This window comes from Sinohyriopsis cumingii, unplaced genomic scaffold (assembly GCF_028554795.1).
Source record: "Sinohyriopsis cumingii isolate HCF-2022 unplaced genomic scaffold, ASM2855479v2 utg000624l, whole genome shotgun sequence".
Classification (NCBI taxonomy): domain Eukaryota; kingdom Metazoa; phylum Mollusca; class Bivalvia; order Unionida; family Unionidae; genus Sinohyriopsis; species Sinohyriopsis cumingii.
The window spans coordinates 82,709-95,657 of NW_028315919.1; the positions used below are offsets into that span (position 1 = coordinate 82,709).

The 12,949-nt window shown below is 33.9% G+C and overlaps 1 protein-coding gene across 2 annotated transcripts; it reads left to right on the top strand.

Moving 5' to 3' along the window:
* Nucleotides 1-3,349: 3,349 nt before the first annotated feature.
* LOC149773569 (LYR motif-containing protein 2-like) lies at nucleotides 3,350-10,580 on the top strand. Of its 2 annotated transcripts, none has more exons than XM_089946340.1 (3): nucleotides 3,350-3,427; nucleotides 3,867-4,011; nucleotides 7,602-10,580. In XM_089946340.1, the coding sequence occupies exons 1-3, from the start codon at nucleotides 3,395-3,397 to the stop codon at nucleotides 7,685-7,687; spliced, it is 264 nt and encodes an 87-aa protein (XP_089802466.1). In that variant the 5' UTR covers nucleotides 3,350-3,394; the 3' UTR covers nucleotides 7,688-10,580. The 2 variants fall into 2 exon arrangements, with proteins under 2 accessions (XP_089802466.1, XP_089802467.1); XM_089946341.1 differs by having other exon boundaries at nucleotides 3,867-4,007.
* The last annotated feature ends 2,369 nt before the right edge of the window (nucleotides 10,581-12,949 follow it).

Consider the following 12,949-nt stretch of genomic DNA (forward strand, 5'->3'; position numbering starts at 1 on the left):
ATATTACCTGTCGTGCTAACCTTTTTTCAGCAGCAGAACGTGTAACATTTGCTGCATCAGCTAGTTTACTAATCGCTGATCTACCCCTCCTATATCCTTTTGGGATATAATAAATCGATTCAATGATTTCAATAATTGCTTGATTAATTACCGGCTCCGAATACTAGTTTACCTTTCATTGCATATTTTATTATCAATCTAGCTAACTTATCTTTAAAATATAAATATTTTATCGAATTTAATACATGTATTAATTGCACATCTATAATATGTCTTTTTTGTAAATCATTGATTTTATACGCAACATCATAAATATGACACGCTTTATCAATTTTGTTTATCGGATATTCTCCAGGTTTTGTTTGATCTTGGTTATCAAGTCGGATATCAGGTCTGGTACCAGGACCACAATAATTATATCCAGGAAGAAGTTTTTCTCCTGGGTATTTAGCCCATGGTGTTCCTGGAAATTCGGATATTAATGTAACAATATGACCAGCATCCTTATGTTGAATTTTAGGTAAAAATGAACAAGTATTCTGTTACATATTGCACATTTTTCAACATATGCTATTTTTCCATGTTTTATTGTAACCGTGGCTGAATCAGTGGTTTGAGTTTTAACTCTACAACGTAATCAATATAGATTCATTTATATTTATAATATGGATGTAATTGATTTCTCAGCGACACTAAAACAAGAACCAGTCAAACATCATCCAGCGCTACCGAATTCTATCAGAATGATTATAATAGGTCCATCTGGGTCTGGTAAAACGCAATTACTGCTTAATCTTATAATGAGATGAATAAAGTGGGACAAGTTGTATTTAGTTGCACCATCAGTTGATGATCAGAGATGCTACGATGTACTTAAAGATTTTAATGAAAATGTAAAATTGTTAAATGAAGATAGTGACGACATTATTAATTTTATAACCGATATTGATGAAGCGCCGAGTGTTGATGAACTAGATGGATTTATTAATAATTTAGTTGTATACAACGACGTAATGCTGGACAAGCAATCAAATCCAGCAAGAATATTTTCTCGAGGTAGGCATAAAAATACAGATATAATTTATGTCACTGAACGATATCCACAAAATACCAAAAGTGATCAGAGATAACTTAATATTTTAGTTGTATTTAACGGAGTTGATACACATACTCTGAGAAATATTCATCAGACTTGGTGCAGCGGAGATACGAACATAATTAGAGTTAGAAATTTCTTTTCAAAAGCACAATCTGCTCCACACGGATTCATAACAATAAATTTACACGATTCCAGAACATGATATTGTGTAGGTCTTGATACAATATTTGGTTGATCTAATTATAGCAGCAGAGAGGGCTAGTCCTACATATAAAACATAGCACATGTTGATTTTGTTTAGGTGCTATGTATTACTATCCAAGTAACGGCCTTCTATAGCTTGTTCCGATGTCGTTGACAGCGGAATGAGTAATCACAGTTTTAGGCACATCTCACATGCTTGGCAGCATATATCGACATTCTTCCACTAATGTATGTGTAATTAATATACGTACTGTGCTGTCTTTATCCTGGCGGAATGAAAATATAATACTAGCAAATGAACGCATTTTCACGTTCCGTTGACATAAATTTGAATTTGTTGCAATGCGACAGTAGTCGAGGTATGCCGAAGTAAGTTCAAGTAGGTACATGTTGGGGTTAAGATTCTTGAACGAAACGAACCGTTACTTAACAGTTCCAGTTGGCATAATATAGAGGATATTTGCTTGAAACGAGTGAATAACGGATATATTTCATCAAGTGGATGAAAAACTCAGTATTTTCACGAGTGGCAAAGCCACGAGTGAAAATCCTAGAGATTTTAACCCACGAGATAAAATGTATCTGTTATTCACTCGTTTCAAGCAAATATTCTTTTTATTTTATGCTCACATAAGTTGGCTACCTAAAGTTTGTGACACGGTGAATTAGCAGATATCTCATGGAAATGTCAGCTGTTTACCGTACATGTTCTGCTGTGTTATGTGTACCTGCGCACAAAATTAGTTCCACATCAAATTGATAAAAATTAACTGATACTTCCAGAATAACAAACTACAAGTTTCAAGGATAACAGACAGGGATTATTAATAATGACTTCGACATGTACATAAGAAAAACGTAGTTCACTGACAGAAAATCAAAGGAAGAAAAGTATGTTATGACCCAAAAAAAAGTAGTTCCTATAGTGAAAAAAATATTGTTATTTTTTCACTACAGTGAAATATCAATATCATTTTAATTAGAAAATCAAGTAATTGACTGCTTAGCATAAAATAAATATTTTTATTTGTTTCGTTAAATAATAATATTTCAACTTAACCCGATTTCGGCATTCCCAGCTTTCATCCCTTTCCAGCCAACTGAAATGTAGGCCAAGAAAACTGGAAAATAGGCACATTTCTTTTGTGAGATTTGAATTTATTAGAGAAAAGACATCTGAGTAAGTAAATTCTGACTAAAACATTATGACTTTACTTTGTACAAAGGTGTCGTTATTTCATCGTCAGTTGTTTGAAATATTCCTGAAAATTTTACTTTCGATGTTGACCTTGACGCCCACTATATATATATATTTAGTTCTAGTCTATTTATGGAACATTTTTTCCTCTCATTTTGGTAGTGATAGAAGAGTTTTATTTATGCAATTTTGGTTGTGATTTAAAGGTAATTGTTTATTCTTGAGAATATGAGCTCACGGTGTGGCTGTCCGTGTGTATTTTGGCGACAGTGCACAGTGAGTAATAAGGCCTTGGTGATGATCCGGAAGTGAAATCTGTGTTCAGTTTACATGCTGCTCTGTTGGCAGTCTAGCATCTCAAAAAGAGCAGGTCAACCTTTGACGAGAACTTCACCGTGAAGTCATCTTTGAAGGTATTTTAGTTTAACATATGATTTGTATTGATTGTCACACAGTGGAAAGGTCAGTACTGAGAAACAAATGTAGAGAACATATAGTAAAATTAATTGTGTTCTATGGCCATGTAGAAGTGTACGAATGTGTTTGACTGGTTCCACGCCAAATTATGAAAATTAAGGGCTGTACTAAATTTCATATGTAATGGATGTGATGGATGCTGACTTAGTTTTAGAAGGAAATCTATTAATTTCTATCGTGTTTGACAAAAATGTTTAATTTGTGAGGCAAGCTTGCTTGATTAATGTGTATCAGTGTACATGCTCGCAGAAGCGTGCAAACTATAGGTTTTTTTTTCTCTTCAGCAGTCTAAGGGGAATAACTCAAACAAGCAAAGCCATTAAGACAAAATATTTGTTCCCCTTTGACCGTGAAGTTGGTTTCTCTGATTTGTGAGTAGTTTCCCTTGTTCGCTAGGATGCAGGATGATCTAGACGATGTCGACGAACAAGTTTATGTCGTTAAATCGGGTAAAAACAAAAGTACATTATGAACCAATTATTGATCAGAAATAGACAGCAACTCTTTATTGGTGCAGGCATTTTTACCGTCTAAGTTTAGTCTGCAGCTCTATATTGGTGATCCCAAATATTACATATCGTCACGACAACAAATCGGTTAAACTTCAACCTTGCAACAACACCTTGGTGAATAGAAGTTTATACCTGTGTAACTGATGTTTAATCTCACTTTCAAAAATGCGATTTTCCCATCAAACAGGTGTTATTTTGTGTGGAGCAGCTGGGTTATATACAGCTGAAGGAGCATTTGGAGTTATTTTAAATGGAAGATTCAGGTTTTGCCTGAGATTCCTAAGACCTCTCCCACCCTGTGTTTGGCCTGTTAAGTCCAGTTATCAAACGGGAAAAGCCCAGTTGTAAAATAATTTTTTATTTTTATTTCTTTCAGTTTATCTTGCGAAGTCAGGTTCTTCAGCTGTATCGAAAAATGTTGAGAGTAGTGAAGGAGATCCCAGATGAATCACACAAGAAAGAATTGACAAAATGGATTCAAGATGATTTTAAAAGAAACAAACATCTAACAGATGAAGTCAGTTAGTCTCCTTAGCAGCCCTTAAATATCGAAAGTGAACAATGATTGCTTTTTTTCTTTCAAATTCTTGTGATAATTGTGCATCCACTGACCTTTTCAAAATTGACAAATTGACTCGTACTGACTACTAAAAAAAGTTTGAAGTGTTTTTGATGTTAAGTATTCAATTTTTCTTACAGATTTATAATCTCAGTTCTAAATATGATGATTAGAAATTTGAGGAAATCAAATCATTTATGTTTTGGTTGTTTCTAAGGTTGAAATAGTCACACCTGCCACATATCAATACAGTTTCAGATACAGCCTACAATACTATACATTATTGATACGCACATAAATGTCATGGTCTTTTAAGTTTTTAGAAAGTCTGTGAGTGGTTGGGGGTACCATTTTTTTATGTGTTGGTAGATTGGTAAGCGGAGTACAGACGGACACGGACTTGTCATCTGTTCTTATGCCATACTTATTCTTGACAAGATATAAAAAGTCCTTCCAAACAGACTAGCAGTTAGATGTCAGTAATTTTTTTTTCATCCTTTAGGCTATTTCAGGCTATTCCATTTGATCAGATGCAGGACTCTTCCAGGTTACTACACCCATTGTTTTACAGTATGAATATTTTTAGAACGGCTTATTACCAATTTAATATCTTCACTTAAATTTGGAAGTCATTCCGATGCTATTGTCAAAACAGAAGAAATAGTGCAATTTCCTCATGCAAAGGAAATCTTATATAGAACTAGTCAAAGTGTGGGAGTGGAAATGGCTAACAACCAAATCCTGCAGATGCAAAACAACTGTACAGCAATGGACGCTCTTTTCTGCCATTAAAATAGGAATTTATTGACAACACCCCTCCCCTTTTGACTTATTCTGTTCTAATTTTTTATCCCATTGACACATTCATTCACTGATTACATATACCAGTATAAACAGAGACAGGACAATCTTGTTTCCAATGTAAGCACTTTACAGATCGTTTACTGTAACGGGAAGTTTCTCTGTTGCGTTGTATCAAAATTGACCCAGTTTTGATGACAATACTTCAAGTGAGTCGCACATTCAATGTGCCATACTTGTTTCTAACTGGTGATTATTGCTTTACTTTGGACCTGAACAAACAAAAATGACCAATTAGAATTAAATGTGACATATTTCTCTGCGTGACACATGGAAAGTGTTGCCATCAAATTTGATGCAAATAGAAAAGATGTGAAGCAACAGAAAACTTTGCATAATGTGGTTATTACATAGTAAAATACTTAAATCAAAAAAAATCTGGAATGTCTTCTTTATTCTGATTTATATTATTACTGACTGAGCTGAAGGGATGAAAATAATCGGGAAGGAATTTTTTTGGTCTGGACAGGAGGGCATATTAAGTTTTAGAAGATAAGTAGATGTTGTCAGTGTTTTCTTTTGTTTTACTGACAAAATTAGTGCATGTTTCCTGCTGTGGCTAAGTTAAATGAATTCTCAATTTAAAAAATGAAAAGGCAAATGACTGATATTCACAACTGCTGAAGATTAAAGTAACTTGTGTATGTTAAGTATCATTTTGTATCGCTTCTTCAGCTCTTGAATTGATACAGAACAATCATTGATTCATAGATATGTCGATTAATCATTTGACCTATAGTTATGTCAGACAACTGGTAACACTATTTCCTATAATTTAGTCTATCTTGTGGAACCAGTTCCCAAAGTCTGCCTTTGTCTGGCATATGGGACCAGTTCATGTAGTCTAGCTTAGCCTAGCCTGTGGGACCAGTTCCCAAAGTCTGTCTTTGTCTGGCATATGGGACTAGTTCATGTAGTCTAGCTTAGTCTAGCCTGTGGGACCAGTTCCCAAACTCTGCCTTTGTCTGGCATATGGGACCAGTTCATGTAGTCTAGCTAAGTCTAGCCAATGGGACCTGTTTCCATAGTCAAGCTAGTGGGATCTGTTCCCTCAATCTGGTTTGTTGGACCCCCTCTCCTTGCACCCTGAGTATGGGATCATAGTAAAATAAATGAATACACCTAGTCCATAGTTTTAATCCATTGGGTCTCTGTTGGTGCTTGCAGTGCCAGGTTAGTAAAGTAATAAAAGCTGTATTATGCATGCAGTTACTGTACATTTGCAGACAACATATTTGGCAATCAAAACATTCAAGATATCACATAATGTACTGACAGATCAGGGTCTGTGTTGTTTGTTCTACTGGTTAGACCTAAGAAACTGCATAGATCCATATCTGCCATTACATTATGCAGTGGTTGATCTGGGTCTGTGCAGTTTAAATTGAATACAACTAGCAAGCAAGTATATATGGTACTAGACTAGCAGAAATGTCCTTGGGCATGACACTATATTTCAATTTGCCTCAGACCCAAATAACACACGTGTTACTGTGCCATAAAACAGCTCTATCTTTGACAGTTGTTGTTGTTGTTGTGGGGTTTAACGCCATTTTTCAGCACGATAGGGCTATACATGGCGGCCAGTATTAATGGTGGAGGAAGAACCCGGAAAACCCCGGAAAGAACCACCGACCCACGAGAAGCTACTGGCAAGCTTTCTCACATGCCCACATTGGCTGAATCTTAGACTCGAACCGCCGCAGACATAGGTGAGATGGCAATGATCCGTAACGAAGAGCGCTTTAGACCACTCGGCCACTCGGGGCCCCTCTATCTTTGACAGACTTTAAAACAGAATAAACCACTTACTAGAATAGAATAAACCACTTACTAGAATAGAATAAAGTACTTACTATAACAGTGTGTGTGTATGTGTGTGTGTGATTTGGATTTTAACGTAGCTTTAAAAAAAAAATCAGTCATATCGCTACAATGACAGTAACCAGTAGAACAAACAACACAGACCCTGATCTGTCAGTACATTATGTGATAGCAGATCAAGATCTGTGTTTGCAGTTTGACCTGACTTAGAAGTAAGTCCATATGGTAATATTTAGAGAGCATACAACATAGTAGTCTACTCTCAAATCATGCTTAATGTTATTTAGGTATGTTTACTGTTTACTCACAAATCATGCTTAATGTTATTTAGGTATGTTTACTGTTTACTCACAAATCATGCTTAATGTTATTTAGGTATGTTTACTGTTTACTCACAAATCATGCTCAATGTTATTTAGGTTTTTCTTTTTTCTGTTGACCATTGCTGCCCGGACCATAGATAATTTGTAGTTCCTAGGAGTTGTATCGATATGTCATCATAGTTCATAGGAAATGCATCACAGTGAATGAGATGTACTGACTTAAGAGAATGCCTGTCTCAGCAGAAATACTGCAATTCCAATGCCTGTCAATGAATTATTACACTACTTTGAGGCATACTTGCCGAAATACTGCAATACCAGTGCTGGGCTGGGCAGGTCAGGTATTGAGCCCACAACTTTGTATTATGAATCCATTGCTCCACCAGTTGAGCTGTTGGAAGCTCTTCTAATCAGACATAAATTTGGCATAAATGTGTAGTGTATCATTGTATCTTTATTTTTAAATCAGGCATGTAGCATAAATGACTGTGTTGTGTATAATTTCTCTTTATTTTTCTAGCAGTATTCTTTTATTATTTTACAGGATGCTATCAAAATGATGGTTATGAAAGGAAGGATGTCATTACGAGAAATAGAACAGGCTATTCACCTGGCAAGATGACAGATTGACACACCTGTAATTAACTTAACAGCCATCCCCAGGGAATTGTGGACTTGTGTACATGAGCCAAAGATGTGTTGAGTTATACTCTCAAGGGTAGAAAAATTGTCAAAAGCATGGTTGCTTGCTGGACAGCCAGACTGCAAAATCTAGTTGCCCAGGAAATTCATCTGATTTGCCATTTAGAAATTCCTGAATTCAATTCCAGTGAAAATGGTAACTGCAGTGAATCAAATTTTGTTGACATATGTCTGCTTATTATTTGTTTCATTTGTCAGTAAAAGCTGTAAAAAAAAATTAAGAATTCAAATCAGGATTTTAATACAAGTTCAAAATTATTAACAGTTTTTTTTTTCTCTCCTGATATGAGTCATTAGTTTATGACAGATACATTTCTTTTGTTCTACACATCAAAAGGTCTTTTAAAAAATACTGCATATGAGCATTTGAATGTATAATGCAAGGTGCCAACATTTTTTTTGTTGGCTAAATTATGTATCTATTATATTTTTTTAAAATATAATAAAGTAAAACACTAATAATTAGGGCAGAACTAGTATTTATCATTTTGTGTCTGTACAGAATTTTGAAAGGGTAATTGCTTTAAGAAGACATCCATATCACAGCACTAAGTTGAAGGTGCGTTGCAAGGATTTGTAAGCAAAGAAAACCGCAGCATGTGACAGTCCAACCATGGACAGTTTAAAAATTGTGGCTATAGAGAACATGATTATTTTGAGTAGAGATTTGTCTCCCCCTTGGGTAGATGTTGTTTATGGGTACCCATATCAATGTCAGAAAGTGAACATGTCTGTTACAGTGAACTTTTCACCTGATATAAGGTGGTTGATTGACAGCAGGGAGTGTGATCATTAAGATGACTGACTCTGCAAAGAAGGTATGAAATCTTTAGAAAACATTAACACCTGACTTCAAACAAAATTTCAAACAGACCCGTAGGTTGCCCCAACAAATTGATTTATTATGTGTAGTAGGCAAACTCATTATAAACCATAGTAATACAAATAAAGTTGCCCAACTTGGCTGTGACAAGGTAAAACTTGGTTGCCCAAAATTTAAATTTGGTTGTCTTAGGCTCCCAATAAATGTTTTGTTATCCCCATTGGAGTTTTTTTCATCTTATGTTATCTTCATAGCAATTAAACATTAGAAGTATTTTAAAAGTTTAGAAAAATAAAAAAAATGTGACATTTCAGACTAGAAATGTAAGATCATATCACATCAGTGTAAAGTGACAAATAAAATAAAATTGCAATAATCTCAACAAAATGAAAGGAAGAGTCACAAAGAGACTGGACTTGGTACTAGATTTTGGTTAAATGGGAGATATATATGAACCGAACTCACTATTTCGAAATATTCTACAATATACATAAATCACCCTCGGGTATCATTGTACAAACAAAAAAACAAAACCTGAGTACATGTATTTTATAAATAAAAGTATTTCTATAATTACATTAAAGCTTCATTAGAGCATCTGTGGTAATTTGGACATTATGGATTTGACACAAAAATTGTTAGATTAGGACAGGTTACGAATTAAAATGATGGCAACCTGTAATTAAATCTTACCTAAAAAAAAAAGATGGCAATATTTTGACAGATAATTACCATAAAATAATATTACTATGCTGTACAACTGAAAATACAGTTTAAGGATCTCATGCAAAATCAAAGTAAATTGAAAGAAAGTTGGTTGTTTTCATGTTGTTGGCAGTGCATTGTGCATCTGAATATGGTAAGGCATTTTAGCAATAAGTGAAGTAATATTTTACCAATGAGAAATTCTTTAATATGAGTGAAATGAATCAAACTATTGAATATGTTTTTTTTTTATAAAAAAAATTTCATATTGGAAAAAGTATTTCACATATCTGAAATAGTATTTGACGTGTGAAAAAGATTTGTTTGCATATATAAAACATTGTTTCATGTTAAATTCTTTATATAAAATTAATCTTTTTGGCTACATTTGTAAAAAAAAATATTTCAAAGTATGAAAAGGTATGTCACATCTGAATTAAACTCTTTTCTTGCATATATGAAATTCTTTTTCATATAAATGATTTCACATATGTGAAAAAAATGTATGCAAAGCTATGTTGCACATGTGAAATGAAATTAAATTGTTTCATATATGAAAAAAGAAACATAATAAATTCTAAAATGACTCACAACTCAATGTTTGGAACATTTTTCAGTCATGAAGAAGCTAATTCAGTCTTAATATTGTTGATGTTTGCCTTTCCCTTTTCGTAGATAATGTTGAACTTAATTTGATATTTTTGGTAATATTTCTTCTTCATGTTTTTAAGTATTGAAGAAAAATTGGTTTGTCCTTCCATCCAGTCTCAGCTGTATAAAATTTCCCTTCCTGGGGAAATGTCACAATTTGTCACTGTGACCTGTATATATTAAAACGTTTTATTTCTGACAAATTACACATTTTGTAAAATATATCCATGGCTGTGTTATCATTGTTATTTTAGCAGTAACTGCTTATGTCAAGTTCTTGTCATATGGTGTATCAATAACCCTTATAGACAGGTTAATTAAAATTGTTTTGGTTTGTATAAAACGAGTAATTGAAAAAAGAAAATTTTCTTTATCCTTATATTATTCTCTCTTTCACTTACAGTCTTAAACAAATGGTGAAAAGTAGACATCTAAACATTGGAGTTAAATGTTCCATTATACTTCCAATCTAATTCTAATACTATCACATTTGTCATTATTCCATCACAAGGGCGAATATTTGTAATGGCAGAATGTGCCTGGCTCAAAACAGATTTTAGAAAAACAAAGTGAAGGCATTGGTGGAAAAAGGTAGATGCACCATACTATCAAAATTGAAAGGTATTAAACATCAGTTAATAATACATGACTTGATTCCTTACTGCAAATTCAGAAATTCTCTCTTTCATGCAAAACATTGGATCCCATCTGACTTTTGTTTCTTGAATCTTTGTTATTTTAGATTTCTTTTTATGCCTTTATGTGGGAAAGAGAATTAAGTTACTGCCACTTTTTTTGGTTCAAATACACACATAACTTGGTAAAACATAAAAAGGTAAACAGCTGACATTATCACACAAGATCCTGTAAGAAATCTACTACTTCAGTATGTCTTACATACTGCTTGCCAATAAGCTTGAGCATAAACTAAAAAGAAGATATTCTTGTTTCAGTGAATAAGGGAGATATTTCATCTCGTGGGTGATCTCAAGTATTTTCAACCACTCAATGAAATGTTTCATTTTATTCATTCTATCCAAGCAAATAGCCTCTATTTATTTCTATGGTAAGAAAGGATACTTTTCAGTGTTTCAAAAATGAACTATCGTTAGCTTGCACAAGAGAACCACATTGAATGATAGTAAGATGGACTGGAGAGATAACTGATTTAAACAGATTTCAATGTTTTAATTGTTAACGCATGTTTCCTTGAAATGAAACTTTGTTGTAGAGTTGTCCTTGATGGATGCCTTTTCGATTCGTTATACATTATGTGATAATTTTTAATATTTTTTTTTCTTCTTCCAATTGTAATTGAGATCCAAAATCCAGTCATGCTAGGTTTAATGTAAACACTTTAAAATGCAGTATCTGTATAGGTGTTCTTTTCCTTATGTGTATGAGGGAGGAATTTTGAACATTTCCAGTTCATTGTTTTTGTATTTTCATATCCACAGACTTTGCAGTTTTAAAACATAAAATGTAAAACTTTATGATCCAGTTATGTAATTGCAAATAGATTGGGATGTGCAACTTAGGCATTCTTTTAAATAGAAGATGCATTTTTACTTGTTCAACGTTGTTTTTCGTAGATTAAAGGATCTACATTTATTTAAACAACAACAGCATGGTAATTAAATTCAACATACACAGAAATAATTTTTGAAACAAGTTTAAATTACAATGATCAGTTTTACGTGTACAATGTATGATCTTTTTTGTCAGTTAATAGTAAGAGTATTGTCTGCAAATAAGATGAAGCATACAAAATTAAAACTATTTTCACATCAGAATATTGATTTTGTTGCAAGATAGGTTCCAGATCATTGAGAAACAACTACAATAGTACTAGTGAGGAATTGCCTCCTTGCCTTACCTCACACCAAGTTTGGGGAAAGCAGGACTGTTCTGCAAAGGTGACACAGGACTATATATTGCAGTACATATTATGAAACACTGCAATTTTCATTATTTCTGAGTAATTTAACCATAGGCCAACCTGTCAAACAGAAACAAAAGCTTTGCTAAAATGAATTAAAAGAAAATTACAGCTTTTGCTGTCTAAATTTCGTGTTATTCTGTTAGCATATAGTACAGATATATGATCTATTGTTGTGTACTCAGCTTAGATTCCAGTCATGTTGTACTTCAGGATGCTGTGAAAACTGAAACAGTAACTGATTCTAAGTTTTTGAATTGCACTGAAACTAATATCAAGGATCGAAGTCTAGAACTATTCTCCTGTCATTATTTTGCTCATATCTGTTTTCATCTAAATTTGTTTTTGTGGAGTATTTGTCGTTAACGTTTAAAGAAGGGGATATCTGTAGAAAGTAACAAACAGCTTGTTTTGTCTGCACCACATGAGCCTGAAAGCAATTCTTGGGTAAATTGTGACGGCTAATTCTGCCTCGTGAGTTGAAAATGTTACTGGATACATATTTACCTGCCACGTTATGCCATTTTTACATCATTTTCCGGGAAGTAGGGTTATTAAATGTACACCAGCCGGTTATAATAAACGTGCAGATGCATTTGAAACATTTATTAGGAACTTAGTGGTAGTTATTTACTTTACTAAATAAACATCGACAACAAAACCGAAAGAAGACAATATTCTCAACAATCTTGAATACAGATTTTATTGGATTGCTCCAATGGCTTGGTGGTTAGAGCGTCAGTCGCGGAAACGGGAGTTCGCGGGTTCGAACCATGGCCGAGTCATACCATATACTTATAAAAATGGTACTAGCAGCTGCCTCGCTTGACGATCAACATTAAGAGGTTAGTGTTAGGACTTGTCGGCCTGGCGACAGGATAATGGGACATGATGCTGCATGTCTGCGGCATGATGCCCCAGTGCTAGACATCACTATAAGCTGTCACACTGCATACGTCGTAGCGCTATGACTGAAATATTGTTAAAATTACGTTAAAAATCCAACACACACACACACACACACACACATTTATTGAAAAAACGTCAGCCTGTTAATTTTCAATGCAGTGAA